Here is a 23,332-nt window from a genome sequence, read left to right as displayed (position 1 = left end):
AATATCGAGGTTTAGGCGTAATAAAAGCCCCTGTCGCCATGGATTCTCGCCCCCACATTTAGCGGATCAGATAATCTTAGCGCCGGAATTGGGTGGCGTCATGGGCTTCCATCTGATAAATTTGATGGCGCTATGCACGGACGAAATCGCCGCTTTGGGCAAGGCGTATGCAGGGTTACGTCGCCAGGGCTGCACATCTTTTTCCATCTGATAACGGCCGACATTCGGAATCGTGGACGCTGCCAATCACACCCGACAAGCCTGTCTTCGCTGCTGATCCATGACTACTTTATGCACTACCCGAGGATATGCTGCATGGCTGTGGGGGAATATATGCCGAGCCTTTCGGAAATCTTAGGAAGAACGTGCCATACCATGCCAATGCTTCTACTAGTCTTTCAACTTCCTTAATCAGCATCACCCTTCTCAGCGCTAATCCAGTCTCTTGGCCATATGAAACCATCTGTCTTGGTCTGCTTTATGCTAGAACTTTTATGCTACAGCTACCCGCGGCCACGAGGTTCCAGGCCTGGTGCGTTTGGCGCAAGGGCTTCGCTTAGAGCGGATCAAATAACTTTGATGGGGGGCCATAGCAAGCTGGTAGGACCGTGTATGGTGGGGACTGCATGTCCTTTGGTCGCGGCACAAGATTCTCTTTTGACTTAACCGGACGGCTTAATGCCACGCTAGTTGTGCGCGATTTGCAGTGTAGGTGTAACCAAAGAGACGATCGTTCCTGTGACCGGCAAATTAAGCATGCAAACAGGGTGCGTGATCCCACCACAAACTGGCGAGCTCAACATTTTTGACGAAGATCAATGAGCCCTGCGCCTCGGCATTTGTTGCACACCGTTTAGCTTTTGTCGGTGGTTAATGCCATTGTGACAGTGATGGTGCATTCCTACGACTAGTATTCACAGCGGCTGTCAGATTTTACTGGTCTCACCATACATTCCAATCTTTCCTAGAAGACAATCTGGTCTAGAACATCTCCCGTCCCTTCTGTGATTGACATCTGCGAGCCTTGAAATCTCTCAGTCATGGGCTTTGTAGTACTTCCGGCCCTGACACCCGATGTCAGTGCTGTGTACGATGTGTACTTTGCAGCCTTCAAGAATAATGCAGTCACACGTGCATTGTTCCCGTCAGCCACAGAGGCTGATCTCACCGATCCCAATTCTGAGTTCCGGTATGTGCTTCAATCCTGCGTAATTTTCCTTTTACATTCCTATTCAAGGTTATCCCCGAAAATGGGCTGATTTTGTCAAAGAAAGGGACATACGGCTCATGTGGTGGATTGGTCGAAAACAAGTCAGACGCAGTACACTCTGAAATGTGTCGACACCGAGACCAACAGAATAGTTGGAATGGCCCTTTTCGACGTATACATTACGCCCAGCGACTGGAAACGTGGCGAACTCTCCTGGCTGCAAGGAAAAGAGCGTGAACAAGCCGAGGCACTCATCAGCCCTCTTTGGGAAGCGAGAGAGAAGCTTTGGATGAACGAAAAGTACATCTATGCTCATGTCATGGCGGTCCATCCCGACTTTCAGCGAAAAGGCGTCGGCCAGTTGATTTTCGACTATGGAACCACCATCTCTCGGCAGACTGGCTTGCCAGTCTATGTTGAGAGCTCGAAAGAGGGAATCAAGTTTTACGAAAAAGTAGGCTGTAAGAGGTTGAAAGAGACTCTGAGGCGCGTGACCAACACCGACCGGCCAGTGAATGGCGATGATGCGAAATCAGACGACGAACTTCCTCTGTTTGTGTGGCTCCCCGAAGGTGGAGAAAAGATGTTACCAGAAGCTGTAGAATTGGCATTGGATTAATTACATGTAAAAGATATTTTGTTGCATAGCGCTCATCCCAACATTTGATGAAGAGCATTGACACGATAACTCTCGCTCCGCTGAACAAGCTCATCGTGTCTTCCTTGGTCTACTACTTTACCTGCTTCAACAAGGAATATGACATCTGCTCTCGCAATCGTTCTCAGCCGATGTGCAATGGCAATAACAGTGACTCCATGACCCTTGACAGCGCGTTCAAGGCCAAGTTCCAGTGCCTTTTCACTTTCTGCATCAAGCGCGCTCGTACTCTCGTCCAAGAGAAGTAATTTCGGCTTGCGTACAAGAGCTCGGGCGATGGAGAGGCGTTGGCGTTGCCCTCCAGAAAGTTGATTGCCACTGGAGCCGCACTCGGTATCGTATCCTTGAGGAAGCTCCATGATGGTGCCGTGAATGTTTGCCAACTTGCAGGCTTCATGTATCTCTTCATCTGATGGCGTGTACCCCGGCTTTGCTCCTAACGCAATGTTGAACTTGATGCTTCCTTGGAACAGTATGTTCTCTTGTGGAACATAAGCAATATCATCCCGGAAAGATGCGCCATGCTGACGTGAGATGTCTACTCCATTGATGAAAATGCTGCCTGTAGATGGCAAATAGAGTCGTTCCAACAAAGCCAGCACTGTGCTCTTCCCAGCGCCAGAGGGGCCTACCAGGGCGCAGAATTGACCAGGTTGTATAGAGAGTGACAATGATGTTAAGACAGGAACGCCGGGACGGGCTGGGTAGGAGAAGCCAACGTCTCGGAACACAACTCTCGCACCCCCTTGGGTTGATGTTGATGAAGTGGACTCGGCTATCGCCTCGATGTCACCCCCTTTCACCTCCAAGTTGGGGTCAGATGTAGGATCTGCATCCTTTCCCAGCTCAATGAGCCCGCATATGCGCGCTATAGCGCCTTTGGCCTTGGATATTTCAGGGGCGAGCGTGAACAATTGACCCCAGAGCTGCGCAGAAACCAGCATTGAAATGAGGATAATAAAGAACTGCGTCTGAGTGTACCTCCCTTCCACAATGTTCTTCGAGCCCCACCAGTAAGCAAAGGCGTAGATGAAGCTGCCGCAAGAGTTGGCGACAGCCAACCAGACGTTAGTCTTGAAGCTCTGTTGTATCATTTCCTTCCTCGGGGCTTTGAGTGATCTTCGGTACGTCTCTATGATCTCATCCTCGACGGAGAGAGCGTGCACCGTTTTGATGTTCGAGACGGCTTCGATTGTAACTCCGATAGAAGACGAAAAAGCCCCAGCATGCTTGACGGCAAAACGCCCAATTGCGCGAAGCTGCATGTAGCCAGCACCCAGGAGTATTGGCACTATGACAAGACATACGATCGCAATCCGCCATGCGACGATGTGAGAGAGAACGATGGCGGCCACAAAATTTACAATAACAGAAAACAAAGTCCCTACAATGGAACCGCTGAAGCCTGCTAGTGAATTACCATCCTTGGTAATGAACTCGAGTAGCATGGATGGGCTCCTCGCCTCAGATTCATGCCACTGCAGAGGCTGGCGAAGTAGTGCCTGTAGCGACAAGTTGCGAACTTTGAAGATAAGTCGTTCCGAAAGAAGTCCAAACGATGCCCAACTTGTAAAGTTTGCTAGGAATGCGATGCAGGCTAGCATAAACCAAAGCCCGGAAAGCAGTTCGCCTCGTGACCGGATGTAATCTGGCTTGTTGCAAGGAGACATGAGGCCCATGACATTACCAAATAGAAGACCAGAGCCACAATATTGCCCGCCAACAATTAAGGCCGCAAAGAATGCCAACAATATGATGAGCAAATATGGGCGAGTTAAAGGAAGCATTGTTTTGGTGATGGAGCCAGCAATCACAGCACCTTTGGTCGGCTCAGCAGGCTCGGGTGTGGACACGTCGTTTCCAGGCACGGTACTGGCTTCTTGTGCCTTCATCATTTGCTTCTCATCCGAGAGGCTATCAACATCGTGCGATTCCAAACTGGCCCGGGAGCTGGACGGGCCGTCTTCTGTCTTGACTGTCTGGAGGTGAACCATGTCCGCATATGATCCATTCAGTTCCATGAGTTGGTCGTGAGTGCCTTGTTCCAAGATGTCGCCCTTTTTCATGACAATGATTTTAGAGGCAGCTCTGATGGTGGATAGTCGATGGGCGATTGAGATGACAGTCCGACCCTGAGAAGCGCGTTCAATGGCAGTCTGGATACGTTGTTCACTCGCAGAGTCCAGGGCTGCGGTAGCCTCGTCTAGAATAAGGATCCTAGGGTCACGGACAAGAGCTCGAGCAAGGGCGATACGTTGCTTTTGTCCCCCACTAATAAGACTTCCGCTGGAACCCACAGGGGTTGCGAACCCAAACTCCAGGCGATCGATAAAGATGGCGACATCAGCAAGATCTGCAGCGTGCTGCACCAGTTTGACAATCTCCACAATCTGAAAGTGCCCTTGTTAGCGCGGTGTTTATCAACAGTAGAGTGTCTACAGATGTACCATACCTTTGTACCAGCTTTTTCTGCAGCTTCACTGAGTTGACTTCCATTTCGTACATCCTCGGCGACATTGGCGAGGATTCCACTCAGTAGAGTCTCCTCCAGATGAGCATGAGGCGGAGAATTGACTAAACCGAGAGCAATGTTCTCGAGAATAGAACGGTCTAAGAGGGATGGTTCTTGTTGCACGAGACTAATGAAGCCTCGAAGGTTTCGAATGTTGATGTCTTTGATATTGCGGCCATCAAGGAGCACTTCCCCAGAGTCAGGATCGTAGAACCGGCTGATCAAGCTCGCCACCGTCGACTTTCCGCTTCCGGAAAGACCGACGATTGCGGTCAATTTACCTGCAGAAGCCGTTTAGTCAGTATATAACTACATTATTGAAATCATGAGACTGTGTCGAGAACAGCTTGTGTGGCGCGTTTTACTCGGAAAGGTTGGATGATCTTGATAGTACACCGCGTCATGGGTGGGTGCATGCAATTTGTTAATAGAAAAAGAGTACATACCAGCTTCGCACTCCAATGAAATGCCGTTTAGCACAGGGTGATCAGGTCTGGATGAGTACGTGAAGGCTACGTTGCGGAACTCGATGGCTCCGTTGACATTAGTGAGCTTCTCAGCAGCAGTCGAAGTATTATCAATGGTAGGCTGAGTTTCAATATCTTTTCGCAAGCGTCCGAATGCAGCAATTGCTCCTCCAAAAAGTGGCAGCATGGGTGCGATCTGGCTCAGAACGATAGCGCCGTCCAGAAGAATAAATGTGACCGTATAAATCTCTCCAATGGTCGCATTACCTTTGCCCTCGAGAGAATCTGCGACTCTGCGACTACCCTGCCAGTATCCAAGCGCGCTGGATGAGAAGGCGATGAAATATAGGAGTCCAGCCTGAATTGCAGCAACCGTGGATTTCTTGATGCCTTGTTCGCGGGCATTCTCAAGATGCCCTTTGAACCTTTCTTCAAGTCTGGTGCTGGCCCCCAGGGCATGAACGAGACCCACGTGATTGAGGGCTTCAGAGGCGATGGCACTGGCAGATGCAAAGGATTCGCCCATCTTGGCGCTGTACTTTCCCACAAAGTATCCACCGATCGTCGCCATGAGCAGGAATGCAGGGATCAGAGAAACGAGCATACCGGCTATCGCTGCATTCTTGATGAAACCAACAATGTATGCAGTGATACAAAAGGATACACATGTCAGAGCAACGCCGACCTTTTCACCAGTGCCACTCTCAATTGCCTGGATATCACCATTGAGACGGGAGGACACTTCACCGGCTTGAAGATTGTCAAAGAAGGCCATATCCTGTCGCAGGAGATTTCGAAGGTAGCGATCCCGCACACGCTGAGCTAGTCTTTGGGATGCCAAGTTCCAGCATACCAGATGCGTGTAGATGCAGACAAAGCTACCAATAGCAATATAGACCAGTAAGAGAATCTTGGGAGTGATAGATCGCTCAGATCCCGTGTGATTGCCGGCCCGGTTGTCGCACGTTGCTGTGTTGATTTCGTCGACCAGCTGCCCAAAGACAATTCCAATGAGCGGAAAGGGTACGCCTGCAGCTATGGCAGCTATGGCGCCAACGAGGACGAGTATCTTGTCGAGCCATGTCGGGTCTGCGTAAAAGAGAAGGTGGAGGAAGCCGAAAAAGGGCTTAATGGAGGCCCGCGAGGGCATTCTGATGGGCATCGGACATACAAAGAATGTTCAGCGGCTAACAAGGAGGTGTCTGTCGCCGTGTGCCCTCATGAAGCTGAGCGAGGAGACTCGCATAAGGGCAGATGGGCGCCGTGGCCCCTCGGGGGCGAGGGCCGGGATCGACACCGCGCGGTTGGAAATGGCTCGCATCGTGTTCAGTGGGAACGGCATCACGTGAAGGCGAATGCATAGTGCCAATGTGGGCTGAGGTGTATGAGTGGAGAAGGACGAGGCACTTGGCAGGCCATGGGCGATAATCGGAGACGGTCCGTGCACCGGATGTGGGTAGATTACTTTGATCAGATAAAAATTTCGCTAGCGCTACACCGTTTTTGGACCGACGCCAGCCAACGTCGCCCCTCGTCGCCCCTCGTCGCCTCTCTATCCTACATCCTTGCCTGCATCTGGGCCGACGCTGTTCCATTGCCTGCCTCCTGCGACTCTGTCACTGTGGACGCCTTGCGCACAATTTCTCCCGCCATTAATGCAATATCCTTGGCCAGCGTCCGCCCACCCTCTGACCTGGATGACACCAGCCACAGCTGACAGCTTTCTGCAGTTGCGCCGCGCTTGAATTGCACCTCTTCCAGACTCTCTCCCTTCGGCCGACAGCCCAGGATCAGCGTGTCTATGCTCTGGAACAATACATTGTTGGACAGGGGACTTGACGCTGTATCCCGGATGATGAAGTCGGAACCCGAGCACGCGGCAGACGCGTCTTTTCCGATAATGACTCGCAGTCTGAACTCGCCCTTGGACTGCACCTGCTTCTCATACGCACGCATGTAGATGGTCTGGACGAGCTCTGGTGCGTTCGTAACAGGTGCGATTTGGCAACTTGTCGGCTTCCCCCAGAGGGAGCACAGCTGAGATTGTGGTGGCTTTGCATTGTCTAGCACCGTCAATGGTGCAAGCGAAGCATTTTCCGTCACCACTGTGACGTTGCCCAGGCGAGGGCAGGATAGCAGATCGTCCAAAACTTCCACCGTCTTCTCGCCCGAGCCGACGACCGATACGTTCAGCCGTGGCTCGTGGGGACCTCGTAGCTCGTTCCTTCGTGCAGGATAGTCGTCCATGGGAATGATGCGCTGACCAGCTAGGAAATCTGTAGCTGGCAATGGTGGTGCGCCAGGCCCACTCGTTCTTGCTGGAGATGGCGCAACGACGCTTCTTGCTCGCACCACCCACGTCTTTCCAGTGTTATCTTTGATGGCGACCTTCCAACCCTGCACGACGTCTCTTTCGGCTTCTGGGGCTACTCCAACGACTTCGCTACTGTAGCGCACCTCGTCCTTGAAGTGCTCAGCACACCACTTCATGTAGTCGACAAATTCCTCTCTCAAAGGATTGAGGCGATCTGAGTTTGCAAACTCGATCAGACGCCTGCGGTTCAGCAAGTAGTTGACGTAACTGAAGGCGGTCCTCGGGTTTCGAAGCGTTGCCAGGTCGTACATGAACGGCGTTTCCATTCGTGTCCGCGACAAATTCGAATTTGAGCCCCAAGAAAACGATGGCTTCTTCTCGATGAACAGTACTTTCAATGGTTTCCGGGATTCATGATTCGCAATGGCTGTTGCTAGTTGTGCTGCACCGAAGCCAATGCAGACGAGGTCGTAACCAGTTGTCGCTGAGATTGGTGCCGTATCCATGGTGCTGTTTGACTCTGTGGTTGAATTCATCTTAGATGAAGGACAATGGACTGAGAGGAGAAATTGACTACTGTTGCATTCAAATGGTACGCTTGAAACCGTGATATAGCACTAGCGCTTAAATTCACATCACACCAGCAACACTGCATAATTCAGACACAAAACGAAAAGGTCCGCGCATTGGCCAGCAACAGTCAGGTCGACCGACATGCATGCTAAGTAACGATGTCACCGAGACCTAGCGTGGCCGGCATGTGTGCGCCACACGACGCGGGTCATGCGGGCCACATACGACATACGACAGCCTGCATGGATTGAGGGTGCCACACCAAGGTCCACATGGTGCGATCAGCCATACACTAGGAACTTTCTTCGTGCTACCACCAGCCCACGTAATTCTTAGCGTAGCTTGCCTACGGACGGGTAACGAATCCATCTAAGTCTGCGTATTCCGTGGTCTAAGCTGGCCCAGATGTCAGGGGACAACCTCGGTTAAACATCCGTTGGACACCGTCGTATTCATCTCGAATACCTTCAGCGTCATCTCGCCGCACCAGAGCGCCATTTATACAATCGACTGCCGCCATTACCCGGGCTGCAGAATTATTCACTCTTGAGAAATGGCACATCACAACAAGCCAGCCACGGCCAGTGAGCCGTTTCTTCTCAAGCTCCCTCATCCATATCTTACCGCCTATGCCATCACCAATGTTGCCCCTGCGGGCAAGCCTAACAGTTACAATATTAGGCTCTCCCCAGAAAATTCCACGGGCAAGGAAGTTAGCCCGCCGGTTGTATTGCACAGCGAAACCGTCTCATTCAGTGATATCAGTTCACCGAGCCACGACACAGTACCACCACTAGGTGACAACAGTTCTTGGGCGCGCGCTCGAAGATCGCCCCATGTTGCTGTTACTTGGGAGGGCGATCGACCGACGGTTCCACAGCTTTGGCTTATCGCTTATGCGTTGGTCTCGCTGCATCCTCTAGTCGAAAACTTCCGCGTCGTTCTCGCTGGCAAGGACTCGCAGTCCCTGGCTCGTGATTTGTATGTCACTGGCCTATTTCACCCACATCCCCAGCCGTCACGAGCAGATGCCCCTCAAGACGGCCATCTTCTTTTGCGAGGCACGTTTTGGCAGGGTGCTGCATGTCCATTTGGAAGTCGACCAGTCTGGGCCCCACATCTCGATGCCTCCGGCAAGCCAGCCAGCAGACATTATCCTCCCTTCCCATTCCAAAATGCACCATCGACTCAATTTCCAGCCGTGCCGCGGCACACGATGCATCCGGTGCGGGAGCCAAAGCCGGAACCAGGGTCCATCATCTACAGTCGATGGATACCGCATTTGAAGGAGCATTTCACCATGGTAGCTCTCGACTACACTAACGACGAGCATCTTCGGTTATTCAACAAGTGGCAAAATGACCCACGGGTTGCTGCTGGCTGGAATGAAACGGGAACCCTTGACCAACACCGCGAGTATCTTCGAAAGCTGCATGAAGATCCCCACGTGCTTACAATGTTTGCTGCGTTTGACGACATTCTATTCGCGTACTTTGAAGTCTATTGGGCAATGGTACGTTATTTTCTGCCTTGGCGTTGTGTAGACACGTACTAATCCGGGCGCAGGAGGACCATATGGGTGCCCATTACCAGTCGTCGCCGTACGATCGTGGACGGCACTCCCTGGTCGGCGATGTGAGATTCAGAGGACCGTACCGTGTCTCGGCCTGGTGGTCGGGTCTTATGCACTATATGTTCCTGGACGAGCCGCGCACATGGAACCTGGTCGGGGAGCCAGCAGCAACAAGCAGCACGGTATTAGCCTACGACTTTGCCCATGGATTTCACGTCGAAAAGCTCATGGACCTCCCGCACAAGAGAAGTGCACTCATGATGGTCAACCGTGAGAAGTTCTTCACTCTCAGCCCCTTCAAATGGGATGGAGAGAAAAAAGTCAGGCCAAGCCTTGACGCACTCGCCAAATTGTAATTTACTACGCAGCGTTCTCATTCCATACCTCCCGATAGCTTCGGCAGTCACTATACACCGCAATACGATTTATTTGACATCCTGACCAGTCATCTGTGCATGTCTTCATAATTACCGCACACTCACGTGTTCCTTGGTATGGCCGTTCTCCCCTCACGCTGGGTACGGCCTGTGCCGCGCATTAGACAGTTTGCGCATGGCTGTATTATTGGAATAGGTGCCGGCGGAAGAGGCCTTGGCCCACCACATCCCCCATGCAGCAGAAGGATCAGATAATTAACCGCAAATTTTTTTATCTGATCCGACTGGCGTATAGAAGCAAAGGGGCCGGGCGCGCAAGTCTGAGCGGCCCAATGGCGTGAATTCGCGGGTCGCATGGTAGCCCACGACTAACGGGTGTGCAGCAGTGTGGTGGATTGCAACACGTAACGACATTGCAGCAAGCCAACACAATGACATGGCACTCCACTCGCTGCCTCAACTTGGTGCATTGCTCCGCGAGAAAATTTACTCAACGTGTCGCCATGACGTGACAGTCCCAGATTCGGCAGGCCGGCAGATCTGATAACGCACGCAAGCGCATGCCCAGCCGCTTGGCCTCGTCCCCAGCCGGCGCATCTCCACGCCAAGGCGCGCCAGACGACCCCCAATTTCCATCTGATAAATCGTTCCTTTTGATCTGATAAAATTTTGCTGCGCCAATGCACCACGCACGACTCTCACCGACACCGCACCAAATACGAGCCACGACTAATCTTATCAGATGAGATGGATGTCCGGCCTCTTCCGGACGAGGCGACCGGGGCGGGAGTGTCACTAGCCGTCCTCAGGCTACGGCTCGACTGGACGGCACTATGTTGGCCACCGACGATCACCCTTTCTGCAACCTAGGGATCCATCTGTCACCCCACGGCCCTTGTCGAGCATGTTCTAGCCCGGCTAGGTGCAACATACGCGAAGGAGCAGGACTGCAAGTGGTGGGTCGACGAAGCCCACCATGTCATGGCGACTCGTCACCTTGTGCGCGTGTCTGCCACCTGCGAATTTCCCTCGTGTCTCCGGAAAACGGACAGTAAGACCACGCAAAATGGCCCGGTTATCTGATGCTCTTAGATCCGAGTCTCCGGCGAAGCTCTCCTATGAGTCGTCAGCAGTGCTGCTGTGAGCGGTTTTACCCAAAATCAGCGCTTTGAGATTGCAGCTCCAGCTGTCTGCTTGCTTTGGAAGGCTATCGTGTACAGCCGCTTCTTTCCTGTTGTATCATATTCAATTTCTATCCAAACTCACCGTCACGGGAACTTTTCAAGACTTAGTTTCCGACATACTCACCGGCCGCCGTCGTTTGGTGAATTCCGATCATCTTTTTTTTTAAAGAAAGACTTGGCAAGGACATTGCGGCAGAATGGCGGAAATATACGACCAGCCTCAGCATGATGCACTCCAACGTCTCAACCAAACACTCCTACAGATCGACCCCTATGTTCTCCCACCATACCCAAATCTTTCCCTTGTCACAGGGCCTCTGGATCCACCACTCCTTCAACTAACCCTCTCTCAACTACTCCAAAAGCAAGCTTTATGCTACCCCAACAATGAAGCTGTCGTCATACCATGGACTGGCGCACGCTGGACCTACCAAAAGCTATGGGAAGAGTCGAGCCTGCTCGCAAGAGCATTGTTGAAAGAAGGTGTAAGACCACGGGATAGAATAGGTATCATGAGTGGAAACTGCGAAAAATACATTGCACTATTCTTTGCCTGTGCAAGGGTTGGAGCAATATGCGTTACCCTAAACAACACATATACTTCGACAGAGATGGAGTTTGCTTTGAGACATACGAGTATGTCATTTTTCCTAATCTTGCGTCTAAGCTACTGGAGCGTTAACAAGAGCAGAGTGTAGGATCCTCTTCACTACGCCCAACATTGTTCGTTTTGACAATACTCCGCTGCTAGAAAGACTGAGTCGAGACGACGTAGTCTCAGCTCTTCCAGAACTCAAGGCTGTGTGCCTCATACGAGGCCAACATCAATCCTTCACTACATATTCATCCTTTATTGATAATGCGCACCACATCCCAGAACATATCCTCGACATCTTTGACGGCATAGTCAGCCCTCACGACGTCGCCAACTTGCAGTTCACCAGTGGAAGTACGGGAAAGCCAAAAGCAGCAATGTTGACACATTAGTGAGTCGTCTCTAGTTCTTTTCCCACAGCCTCTACACCTGTCTTGGAACTTAGCTGACATGTGCGCCACTTCACAGCAACCTTGTCAATAACTCGCGCTTCATAGGCGACCGAATGCAACTTACCCCCTCGGATACTCTCTGCTGCCCACCTCCACTCTTCCACTGCTTTGGCCTCACCCTCGGTGTTCTCGCCGTACTAACCCACGGCTCAACCATTGTCTTCCCCGCCGAAGCCTTCGACCCCGTTGCATGCATGCACGCCATCGCTGCAGAAAACTGCACCGCTCTACATGGCGTCCCTGCAATGATGGAGTCAATAATGGACGTGCCACGCCCATCGGGCTGGCAAAGCAAGCTACGCACTGGCATTGTGGCTGGGAGCCCCGTCCCCAAGTGGCTCATGGAGCGCATGGTATCGGAACTAGGCATGACGGATTTTACATCTTCGTATGGATTGACGGAAGCGAGTCCCACTGTGTTCAACGCACATACTACCGACTTGCTACATGCGCGCTTGACTACCGTTGGCACTGTCATGCCCCATGCCAAAGTCAAGATTGTAGACCGCAACGACCGCGTCGTACCCATCGGCGTCAGAGGCGAGCTCTGCATCGCCGGGTACCAGGTGTGTCGCGGATACTGGGAGAATGCAGAAAAGACGGCTGAACTCATCATCAATGATGAATATGGGGAGCCCTGGCTTCATACGGGAGATGAGGCAGTCTTGGACGTAGATGGGTATTGTACCATTACTGGTCGATTCAAAGACATCATCATCAGGGGTAAGTCTGTCTTACTTATTGCTCTACTCCCGCTGCCATGAACACATACTGACTCATACGGCGATCAGGAGGTGAAAACATCTATCCCCTCGAAATCGAAGAACAACTCGTCGCACATCCATCCATCACCCGCGCCATCGTCGTCGGCGTCTCCCACCCACGCTACGTCGAAGTCCCCGTTGCATTTCTCCTCCACGAGCCACACACAGACAAGCCAGATCTACCAGAGGTACAAGCGTGGGTGAGGAAAGTGCTCGGCAGACACAAAGCACCAGTTCACATCTTCTGGCTAGGAGAGGACTGCGATGCCGAGGTGCCGCTTACCGGCAGTGGCAAGATTAAGAAGTTTGTACTGAGAGATGTTGCAGAGGGGCTTCTGAAGAAGGGGTAGATTCGATTACTTGTTGCTCTTGTTTATACCGTTTCGAGGACGTTGCTAAGATAGATGGATAGGCTTGAAATTATGTTTGACTAAACGGTTATTGGAGAGTTGGATCTATACAGATTGTTTAGTTCTGCACGTATGTAGTATGCTTTCAAGACCCTGGATACTGTCTCCAAATTTCGCCCTCCAACTTTGTGCTATCGTATGAGCACCTAACTGACGCTTTTTCCCTGTAAACCACCACCTAGCGCATCACCATACCCACAAACCCTCATCGGCTACTCCACGAGACGCGTCAGACCAAACCTTCATTCACAGATACGTGATGGCATCTCCCACGTGTCGCTTCCAAGCTTACCATATCTCGCCAATAAAATCAAAGTTACGTTCAATTAACCTGATTCTTTGCATCACACCGCTATACAAATCTCATGACAAAGCCATGCACGTTCTAGAGCTCATGTACTGCGAGAAGATGATGGGCAAATAGACCTAGGCCATAGCCATTGGCAAGCAAATCTTCACCCATGTCCGAGCCCGCACTGGAGATTTGCGTCGGAGACAGTATGCCATTTTATGAAATCACCCGGGGACAAGTTGCAAGATGCTTTTGGACTATGTATGATGGTAGTTCCTGCGTACTGGAGTGGGATTCTTTTGGCTTGTGAAATTCTCTGCCCTGTGGAATTCCAGAGACGAGCGATAGGCATTTGATAGAAAAATGGATCAATGGATCTGCTAAGCATAAATGCGATGACATACAGAGTGAACAGGAAAGGTGGATACTCCATCATGTTATACTACAACCAACGTCTGTACAGTCATGTGTTGATACTTTCAAGAGCTGAGACGCTTTTATTGACAGTGGTTACACGTGGGGCTGGAGACGATCAAGGTAAAATCTATCAACACAAATAATAACATTGAACGCTGTATCTTGCTAACGCCGGAGGGGACTGCGGAACCCTACACTGCCAAACTGGCTGCCCCCCTTCTTTGGTGTTGTCATGGGTTCTGGCGTGTCGTTGGCACTCCCCGCCGGCGGCTTTGCACCATGACCACTATTTCCGACATTTTTGCCTCCGCTACCTGGAGCCTTGAAACCAACCAAGCTTCCCTTTGCGTATACATCATTCAACATCTGCTCCAAGACGCCCGCATCCTCAAACTCCTGCCATTTGCGCCACAGCTTCAGTGCCGTTGTTGCATCCTCGATGGAATCGTGCGTCTTCTCTTGGATACTCTCTTTCAACACACACCAAGCCAGAAACTTCAGATTCAGTTTGCGCTTGAAATCAGGCTTGAACCACAGGTTGCTAGTGTCGACTACCTGATTCTTGGGAACGTGAATGTTGATTGTTCGAAAGTCGTTTGCGAGTGAGTGGCCTACAAACACGCAGCCCAGGTTGAGCAGCAGCCAGAGCTTCTTATAGGCATGCTTCAGGGAGACGGGCGCGTGGGGCGACGTTTCGCGATTAAGGTCACCGGGAGATATGCCAGACCACTCTGTAAGATAGTCCACGACTTGCTCGGTCACAGCGATATAGTCGTCAATAAAAGGGAGGCCTGCATGCTCACCCTCACCGCGGCAGACAGAAACGCGTGCGAGGCCTTTGCGATCAGGGCGAATAGTTTGCCGCGTGCCATCGGCCTTCATTTCGATTTCTTCGGCTTGCAATCGGATGAATTCGGCGTCAATGGCGACGGGATATCCAGGACGTGGCGCTTCCGCAGCATGGTCGAGCAGTTTGAACTTGGACTCGGCGGGTGTCGGATTGGATGACCACCAGCGATACAGAATGGATGTGTCCAGGTTGTCTTTCCAGGAGTCGTCAATCTTGTTGCGGGCCGATTTTAGCTGGAATGTCAAGACCGACGGAAGCTTCCAGCTTGGCTCGAAGCGCAGAGCTTCTTCCTTTGGTATCGGTCTCACCAAAAAGTCGTTGAAAAGGTGCCATTTGTCCTCGTGGTCTTGTTCGCGTGATGACGGCGCCGTGTTGATGGTCGCCACCAGATGCGGTTTCTGGTGCTCTCCGCTATTGATATCCGCAACGACACCGACAAGCTCGTACACCATGATTTGATGCACGCCACGCTGAAGGTGGAGCTTCAAGTCCTGACCCTCGAAGCAGAAGAATTGGCCCTGATCTACTATGATGCCGATTTCTTGTGGCAGCCAGTTGGGTATGGACCACAGCAGCTTCGCCTCATGGCTCTGAATAGCTGCGTTCAACATCAACACACCAGGAATCGACTGTATGGTTTTGCGTTGTACCATTTGCTGGTAGCGATTGCATTTTGTGCACCAACCCCTAGTCTGGTCTTGTCGCTCGACGCTGGCCTTTAGGATCTGCGAGAATGTAGGGCGTGGTATCCGAGTATTCTTCATGACATGCTTGGCAGGGTACACGAGCTCATTGACAAAGTTTTTACCCCCGCGGATCGTCTCGTTGTTACATTGTGCGCATCGCATGCTTGCTCTGGCCTGCGTCTCCAGAACCTGGTCCATTGCGGATGGTCCAGGGTGGCTGGGCAGCATCTGCCGGAACTCGTCCGATATCTTCTCCAGCAGGAAGCGATTCAGGTTCTGAATCATGTTTGCGAGGGCCACATTTGGGGCAAACTCTTCAAGCAAATTCAATGAAACGGCGTTTGAAAGCCCACTGAACGTCTTGAGAAAGTTGGAAGCTTGGCAGTTGAGCCCAGCAGCTTTCTCAAGCATGTCTATCAGGAAGCCCAGCTCGCAGAGAAGACAAGACTCAAAGAGGCATGGAGATGCAGTATGCTGGAGCGCCAGGTTTCGGATCAATGGCGTGAAGCGGAGAATCTGCAACAGTGAGTTGGCGTACGAGTTGGTAATGTGCGTTTCAAGGCCAGAGTAAGATGTCTGATTATAGTACCTAGATTGTGTTAGGTCATGGAAAAGCACCGTGGGAACAAGACATACGCAAAATCAAAGTCGTCGACACCAAACTTGCTGTACTTGATCTCGACATTTCCATACATGGCAGGCACATCTCTCCTAGTCACGTCGTCGAGGTGCAGATCAGTCAGCGTCTCCATTGTCTCGGTAACTTTTGAGTCGGGTTCCGTCAAGGACTGCGAAGCCCGGGTCTTTTCGCTCAGGAATTTGGGCGCGGACAGTGATTCGCTCACTCTGTCCACGTGCCGCGTTGCTTCAGCCTGATTTCTACGCTTTGTTTTTGGATTCTTGGCAAAGAAGCCAATCTCAGCGCGCGTCATGTTGTTGAGTATTGCGTTGTCAATCTTTGGGGGAGGGGCGCCGACTTCAAAGACCAGATGACTTGGCCAGCTTGAGAGCAGTTGTTCCTTGTAGTAGGGCATGCCGACTGTATTCAATGGGCTGTCCCATGGTCAGTAAAGCACAACACTGCTGTCGAGTCGACTCACGTATCCGGATTCCAATCCATTGTCGGGGGTGGTGGAATGTTGTGGTCTGCAGTCTCTGTTGGGTTGCTGTATTCTGGAAAGTGGACCTTTGCCGGAGAACCCCATAGATGGAGATGGGAGTTGGAGTCGACCAATGCCACGGCCTCGCCAGACGGCGCCATCTCGAAGCCAGTCAGATAGGATTCGTAGAGATTCAGCTGCCTCAGGTTCGCCGAGTCTGGGTTCATAAGGTCAATGACCTGCATCTGACCGTTTTGCGAGGCTATAAATGCTGTAGTGGACATGCGGGGATGCATGCGAACAAAGGCTGCACCGGTATGGAAGGGGATTGGAGGTAGTTGTTTCAGCGTTTTGAGGGAAAAGACGTTTGTAAAGGGGTCGAGCATAAAGGCGAATTGCTGCCTAGGCGACCAGCCACATGTTGCGAGAAAATCGCCCTTTGCGTCCATGTCACTGATGCTGCTTGTGTGGCCTTCAAAGACCTTGATGACGGACAGCGAGTTGGAATCGATGATGTGGATGCCGCCGTTCTTGGTGGCAGCGCAGAGATATTGGCCGGCGCGCTTCATGATGGTATACTGGGCGTCGGCAGGCAGCTGCAAGCGGTCAGCCGTGTTCGTTGTGAGCATGCATGAGACGTGCCGTATCTGTGATGATGCCCTTGTCGACGTCCACCTTGAACATGTGATCCTGGCACCCGGCGACGAGAATCTCGCGGGTGCCCTTGGAGGTGAAGTTCATGCATCGCAGGTCTTTGAACTCGGGGCTTCTGTGCAGAGATTGTCAACTGCGGTTCGTCTGGTGCAGCCCCGGCATGGGGTGGTGGCAACATACGTCAGGTGCCAGTGGGTGAGGCCGCGGCGGTGCGAGTAGTGGACGCTCTGCTTGGCGACGGAGAGGATGCCCTTGTCGGAGAAGAGGAATTGCTTGACGGGCCCGTCGGGAGGTGCGTGTCCTCGATAGGACGTGTATCGCTCGAGGTGAGGGCCGTAAAAGGACGTGACGCGGCCCTTGGCGCATCGTCAGCCACCAGGCACGGCAGGGCGGCCGCGTGCGAACGTACTCACATGGTTGTTGCCTGTCCACAGCAGCTCCTGGGTCGTGTCGAAGGCGAAGGTCGAGATGGGCACGGGCGGGAGATGTGGCCCGGGGGGTGGGAGTTGGACGATTGCTAGCTGTCGAGCTGTCAGCCACCATGTGGTTGCCCTGCATCGTCGTGGTAGAGCCGCACCTCGTCCCAATCCGCCTCCATGGTGAATGCGCGTGTGGCAATGCAGTGGGGCTGGAATGGCGCTGCGACATGCCTTGGGCTTGTTTGTTGACTGTCGCGTCGCGAACGATGCACATGCACACGCACATGCGGCCTTGGGGCTGGGGGCGTGGGGGTGAAGTGGCCGCCCGGACTCGACGCGAGAGGGTGCGGGGCAGCCGGCAGGGCATGTGCAGAAGCACCACGCATTTCACCACAGCACATGCAATCAAATCAAGGCATGCATCACATTTTCAGACTATCCGCAGCTATGTACATAACAAGCAAGATCAAGCAAAGCACGCACACGAGCCGTGGCCGTGGCCCCTGTGCGCGACAGGCACACGGGAATAGATAATATACCGGGGAATGTCTTACCTGACGCCTCGACGTCTCGTCAAGGCGGCAAACAGCGCCATCGTCGCCGCCAGGACAGGCGTTTTTGCGAGAGTATCGAACGCCTATCGAGCGCATCGTGCTTAGTGACATGACCCGACAGGTAGCTAGTGTGTGCCGAGCAAGATCATACCAAGAATATGCAGATGCCGCAAACGCCGCCACGATGCACGGGTGCTATGGGGGAAGCCATGTATGCGACGAGGCCTGCTTCAAGTCAGCAAGGGACCATCTGGGCCAAAGGGGGGGACCGAGCGGCAAGGCTCGACCAGGTGCGGGTTCTGTATGCAGCCACATGGGCTGGATGTGTCTAGGTCTGATGTCGGCCAAAGGGCAATGTAAGCCAGAGATTCAGACATGGAGACATGGTGGAGGACATGGTTACATACCAGAGGCGCCGAGGGTGCGTAGGCTAGGCAGGGTAGTCGTCGTCCTTGTCGGCGTCGGCCTTGTGGTCGTAGCGTTGACGCTTGTGCGTCTCAGTCATGCCCTTGCCAGAGCCCGTGAAGCCGACTGCTGGTGGTTAGCGACGAGGCCGTGCAAGCGCAGCGAGAAAGGCAAATGCTCACCTCGGCTGCCGGCTTCAGTGCTGGTGCGGAACATGGACTCTTTCTTGGCAATGCCCTTCTTGGATACCTTGCTCTGGAAATCGGCCCAGGCAGACGCCCTCTTCTTCAGCGTGCCCTTTGTGGGCACGCGGCTGGGCTTCTTCGCCGCCATGTCTTCGGGCGCACCGTTGTTCTGGGCAGGCTGCGCGTTGGGGTTCAGGGTGGCCGGGCCAGAAATGACGTGCGAAGTCGACGTGGCGGGGGCCGAAGGGGCCGTGGCTTGGGCTTGGGCGGCGGCGGCTTCGGGCTCGCGCTTGCGCTTGGTGGCGAGGGGACGCACGGCGGCGCGGTCGACGGTCATGGTGTCGTCGTACTCGATGAAGCGGACGAGATACTTGGGGGCCGAGACGGACCCGAGGATGCTCTGGATCTTGGCCTTGTACCAGGCTCGGTCGGTCCATTGGGCCTCGCACATGTCTCCAATGCTGAAGCTGACGGCCTTGTCGGGCTCCTGCTTCTCCATGGCCTTGCGCAGCACGGGGTGCTTCTCCGGGTCGAACTTGGGGCCGGCAGACTCAGCGGGCGGCGGGGCGTGGGGAAGCTGGGCCTCGAGGGCGGCGAGTTCGGGACGCAGGCGGTCGAGCTTGGCATCGTGGGCAGCAATCGAGTCGACCATTTCGGCGCGCATGGCCTTCATGTCGTCGGATGCGCCCGCGTCGTGCAGCAGGGCATCCATCTGGGCCAGCTGGTCGGCCCATTCTGCGCGCTGGGCCTCTTCCTGGGCAATCTCCTGCTTCTTGGCGTTGATGGCGTTCTTGGTCTGCTTGACGTGGTCGGCCATGGCTGCGGCGGGACGCGTGAATGTGCGGGGCGTGGTGGTGGTGGTTGTTGTTGTTGCTGTTGTCGAGGTGGTCGTCAGGTGAGGAAGTCGCGTTCTGAGGATGACGCCTGGAAAGGCAGGCTCGGGTCTTGGCAGCGCCCCACTGCGCGAACCCTTGTTCTCCGCGTCGTGGCCGATCAGCGCTATGTGGGAGGGAATGGATGCACCGGACATGACAGAATATAAGTACAGCGATACATGTGCATGCAGCATGTAAGTACGTAGTGTAGACTGGTAATCGACGTGACACCAGAGACTCGGCAGAGCCACGCTGTTCGTCGCCGCAAGAGGTGCATTGGCATGGCATGGCATGGCGAGCGGTTTCATGCTAAGGCGGCGGCGGCTGGTGCCTGGCCGCGTCTGCTTCGGCCCTGCACGCATATTATTTCCGCCTCCATCGCAGCAGCGGGCGCGCATGCCGCCAAAGAAGAAGAAGAATGCTAACACGCACCATGTCCATGTACACACTACACGGGCTGCGGCCGTCATGGCTGCTGTGACTGTGACTGTGACTGTGACTGTGACTGTTATCTTCGATGGCCTTCTCTGCCCCAACCCCACCCAGGGCTTATCAATCAACCCCAGGCTTCCCACGCCCGCACCGCGCCTTTGCTGCGGCGGCGGCTGCGCCCTTTGCTCACGCCGCCTGCCCGCCCGTCTCACGGCCACTTTCGTCCGCCGCCGCCGCCGCCGCACAATCTCACCCTCCCTCCCTCCCCTCTGGCTAATCCCATCAACCACATACTGTACTGCCACAACACCCGCCAGTGACATCCCTCGCGTGTCCTCTGCTGCCCTCTCCTCTTGTCCGCCGCGCCTCGACACGCCCACGCGCGGCGTTGAGAAAAGTCGCCTTAGCCGGCCCGCAAGGGTGCCCTGCCCTACCAAGCCCTCTCTGCCCCCCCCCCCCCATCCTCTCGCCCTCCCGGCCTTGTCTAGCCCCATTGCTCCTCCTCGTCCTCTCTGTCCTCGCCGCACCACGATACCAATACCGCTCTCCCTCCTGGCCTCGTCCGCTTTCCCCCGTGTCCCTCTCATCGCCTGCGCCACTCGCACGGAACCACGTCCATCTCGCCCTCACTTCGGCCCTTTCTAACCTGCTCAGCGGCCGTTTGCCGGCAATCGTTCCCGCCTGATCCACCGTGCACGCTGCCACCGCGCTGCTCTACACCTATTACATACCTCGACTCTTTTTTGCGTCATACACACATACATACACACACACACACGCAAACACACAATCGGCTCCTGCCCCTCTCCGCAGTCGCCCTGGCCCCGCGCGCCAAAGGCTGTTGTCGCACCTCTGCCTTCCATTTGCCTGGCGACCCCTCGTACCCTCTGCACGTCTGCACCGCCCCACGCCCCGGACCACTCGCTACGGCCTTTCGCAACTCCCCTCCCCTTTGCCTTCGCAATGGCCGGCTCCACCAACGACTTCCCCAACGGTGCGCCCTTCTACCTGGACGCCACCCAGCAAGACCTCCTCTTGGCCGCCCTTGCCTCCAACAGCCAGAATACGGCCGATCTCTTCTCGGCGGGTCTCGAAAATGGAAACGATAACAAGCAACCCATGGACGCTGCCCAGTTCCTGGACCCCGCTTACTTCACCTCGCCCCAACAATCCACCGCCACCAATAACTTCAACAATGTCGCCATGGAAGAAAGCCCGTTTATCGACTACCTCGACGGCGACAACGCCTTCGACTTTGACACTCCCGACGGCGATATGATTGGCGGGCTCCCTGGCGACACCCCCGCCGACTCGAGCGAGAAGCGGAAGAGCCCGGGCGACGAGAATGCCGACGACGACGAAGGAGGAGGCAAGCGCCGCGAGGGTGAAGACAAGCAGGCCAAGAAGCCGGGTCGCAAGCCACTGACTTCGGAGCCCACAACGGTAGGTATCAGCAGGGGACACTTCGACGCGCTCAACTAACTCTAGCCACAGAAGCGCAAGGCCCAGAACCGTGCCGCTCAACGCGCATTCCGAGAACGCAAGGAGAAGCACCTGAAGGATCTCGAGACCAAGGTCCAGGAACTCGAAAAGGCTTCTGACGCCACCAACCACGAAAACGGTTTGCTGCGAGCGCAGGTGCAAAGGCTGCAAATGGAGCTCCGAGAGTACCGCAAACGCCTGTCCATGAACAGCAGCGGCCTAATCCGCAACGCTCCTCTCGCTGGAGGCTTCAGCTCCATGCTCAACACCAATGGAAACAATAACTTTTCTTTCGAGTTCCCACGATTTGGCAATCTTCCAGGCACCCAGCTGCTGGACAACGGCCCGCTGGCCAAGAACAAGAACCCATCAGTCTCATCCAGTGTATCAGGAAGACAAAACAGTACCGGATCCGTCCTCAGCCCGTCCAGCAGAGCCAGCGGCTCCACCACCAACTCTCCCGCCCCAATCGATACGGGGAACAAGACTCAGCGCTCGGGCAGCTTGAACGGCTTCTTTGGTTTCAACTCGGGCACATTAAACAAAGGCAGCGCCCGTAGCAACACCGAAAGCTCCATCGGCTCGCAATCCCGTGTGTTCCAGTTCAACAGCGGGTCGTCTACTCATTCAGACTCGCCGTCGACGTCGTCGACGTCGCCCACCAACCAAAATTCCTCATGTGGAACATCGCCAGAACCAAGTCACACCTCGCCCAACCAGCAGACGGACACAATTACAGACGGTTATGTTTGTCATGGAAATTCCGAAGGTGAGGTGCTCTTCTGCGAAAAACTCAACATGGCCTGCGGCAATCCTCGTAATCCCATGCCTCGTGCAATGTCCCAGTCTGACGACAAACCTTCTCCCGCAGTCTTATCCACCAAATCACCCACGCCTGCCCTCAGCGGCATCGACTACCTCGCGACCCAAAACGGCGGTCAATTCGATCCCACGCTCTTTGGAGAGTACCGAGATACTCAAAACGCCATTGTCGGCGACGGCGATTTCACTGGTGGCTTCTTCAATGATGCTTTCCTCAACACGGGCTACGGCAGTCCCTTCCACTTTGGCGACACGCCCGCTGTACAAAAGCCAAACCCTCTCGAGGAGATTGAACGTGCGCAGGATGGACAGGATGGCGATGACGAGGTGGTTCCAGGCGAGGATGTCAACTCGCTTCTCAACTGCCACAAGATTTGGTCAGTGCACTTTGCCAACATACTAACCAACAACCAGCTAACACCATACAGGGACAAGCTCTCAAGTCGCCCAGACTTCAAGGATGGCACCATCGATATCGACAATTTGTGCTCAGAGCTTCGTGCCAAGGCCCGTTGTTCTGAAAGCGGCGTCGTTGTTGATCACAAGGATGTTGAGGCAGCCTTGCAGCGACTGCCCAAGGACAACAAGCTCGCTGGCTGATTGTTCTCGCTACCAAATTTTTTTTGCATGGATCGGTGGTTACGGCGCACATGTCTGATACCAGTTCGAGTAAAACCACTCAACTTTTGAATAATTTTTGTTTTTCCTTTCTTTCTTTTTTCATTGCTGTGTGGCCTAGATCATTCACTCGTTGAGCACACGCTCCTTGGTCTGAAACAAAGTTTTTGCATTTTTTGTGTAACGAACTTGATGATCCAGGCTGGGATGTTTACTTTCATTGGGCGTTGACTTGACACGACGGACGAGGCTAGCGGCGCCAATGGATGAAATGATATTTCGGGCAATGTATCGGATATACTCTTGTCTCGAAAGAAAAACACTGTGGTCTGGACTCTTGGGGAGTTTGGGCATTACTCCCATATTGATCAAGGCAATGCGAACTGTATCTTAGATTTTCTTTGCTCAAGTTGAGAATGAAGCATGATTGAATTATTCTGCCTTTTTTATCG

General features: G+C 53.7%; 8 protein-coding genes across 8 annotated transcripts; 4 read left to right on the top strand and 4 right to left on the bottom strand.

Moving 5' to 3' along the window:
• Positions 1-875: 875 nt before the first annotated feature.
• On the top strand, positions 876-1,829 carry SETTUDRAFT_178071 (uncharacterized protein; the record flags this gene model as incomplete). Its single annotated transcript, XM_008022539.1, has 2 exons — positions 876-1,189; positions 1,271-1,829. The coding sequence occupies exons 1-2, from the start codon at positions 1,041-1,043 to the stop codon at positions 1,827-1,829; spliced, it is 708 nt and encodes a 235-aa protein (XP_008020730.1). The 5' UTR covers positions 876-1,040.
• A 28-nt stretch (positions 1,830-1,857) lies between these two features.
• Positions 1,858-5,817, bottom strand: SETTUDRAFT_133267 (uncharacterized protein). The gene is made up of 3 exons (XM_008022538.1): positions 4,827-5,817; positions 4,321-4,661; positions 1,858-4,258 (listed from the first exon to the last, which is right to left on the bottom strand). Exons 1-3 carry the CDS (start codon positions 5,620-5,622, stop codon positions 1,862-1,864), a joined length of 3,534 nt encoding a protein of 1,177 aa, XP_008020729.1. The 5' UTR covers positions 5,623-5,817; the 3' UTR covers positions 1,858-1,861.
• A 467-nt stretch (positions 5,818-6,284) lies between these two features.
• SETTUDRAFT_113430 (uncharacterized protein) lies at positions 6,285-7,697 on the bottom strand (the record flags this gene model as incomplete). Its single annotated transcript, XM_008022537.1, has 1 exon — positions 6,285-7,697. The coding sequence occupies one exon, from the start codon at positions 7,695-7,697 to the stop codon at positions 6,405-6,407; it is 1,293 nt and encodes a 430-aa protein (XP_008020728.1). The 3' UTR covers positions 6,285-6,404.
• Positions 7,698-8,236: 539 nt separating this feature from the next.
• SETTUDRAFT_162257 (uncharacterized protein) lies at positions 8,237-9,742 on the top strand. Its single transcript, XM_008022536.1, has 2 exons — positions 8,237-9,247; positions 9,301-9,742. Exons 1-2 carry the CDS (start codon positions 8,288-8,290, stop codon positions 9,661-9,663), a joined length of 1,323 nt encoding a protein of 440 aa, XP_008020727.1. The 5' UTR covers positions 8,237-8,287; the 3' UTR covers positions 9,664-9,742.
• A 1,323-nt stretch (positions 9,743-11,065) lies between these two features.
• Positions 11,066-13,029, top strand: SETTUDRAFT_30097 (uncharacterized protein; the record flags this gene model as incomplete). The annotated part of the gene is made up of 4 exons (XM_008021997.1): positions 11,066-11,504; positions 11,545-11,854; positions 11,932-12,638; positions 12,707-13,029. The coding sequence occupies 4 exons, from the start codon at positions 11,066-11,068 to the stop codon at positions 13,027-13,029; spliced, it is 1,779 nt and encodes a 592-aa protein (XP_008020188.1).
• Positions 13,030-13,963: 934 nt separating this feature from the next.
• Positions 13,964-17,686, bottom strand: SETTUDRAFT_40600 (uncharacterized protein; the record flags this gene model as incomplete). Its single annotated transcript, XM_008022088.1, has 7 exons — positions 13,964-15,923; positions 15,971-16,387; positions 16,435-17,030; positions 17,077-17,203; positions 17,269-17,444; positions 17,502-17,609; positions 17,666-17,686. The coding sequence occupies 7 exons, from the start codon at positions 17,684-17,686 to the stop codon at positions 13,964-13,966; spliced, it is 3,405 nt and encodes a 1,134-aa protein (XP_008020279.1).
• A 781-nt stretch (positions 17,687-18,467) lies between these two features.
• SETTUDRAFT_162253 (uncharacterized protein) lies at positions 18,468-19,500 on the bottom strand. The gene is made up of 2 exons (XM_008022535.1): positions 18,649-19,500; positions 18,468-18,592 (listed from the first exon to the last, which is right to left on the bottom strand). The coding sequence occupies exons 1-2, from the start codon at positions 19,466-19,468 to the stop codon at positions 18,492-18,494; spliced, it is 921 nt and encodes a 306-aa protein (XP_008020726.1). The 5' UTR covers positions 19,469-19,500; the 3' UTR covers positions 18,468-18,491.
• Positions 19,501-20,921: 1,421 nt separating this feature from the next.
• SETTUDRAFT_18242 (uncharacterized protein) lies at positions 20,922-22,862 on the top strand (the record flags this gene model as incomplete). The annotated part of the gene is made up of 3 exons (XM_008021871.1): positions 20,922-21,401; positions 21,453-22,639; positions 22,691-22,862. 3 exons carry the CDS (start codon positions 20,922-20,924, stop codon positions 22,860-22,862), a joined length of 1,839 nt encoding a protein of 612 aa, XP_008020062.1.
• Between the last annotated feature and the right edge of the window lie 470 nt (positions 22,863-23,332).

The sequence above is a fragment of the Exserohilum turcica genome (assembly GCF_000359705.1).
Source record: "Exserohilum turcica Et28A unplaced genomic scaffold SETTUscaffold_1, whole genome shotgun sequence".
Taxonomy (NCBI): Eukaryota; Fungi; Ascomycota; class Dothideomycetes; order Pleosporales; family Pleosporaceae; genus Exserohilum; species Exserohilum turcicum.
Note: the sequence above shows the minus strand (reverse complement) of the source record. Positions and strands in the feature narration are given on the sequence as shown.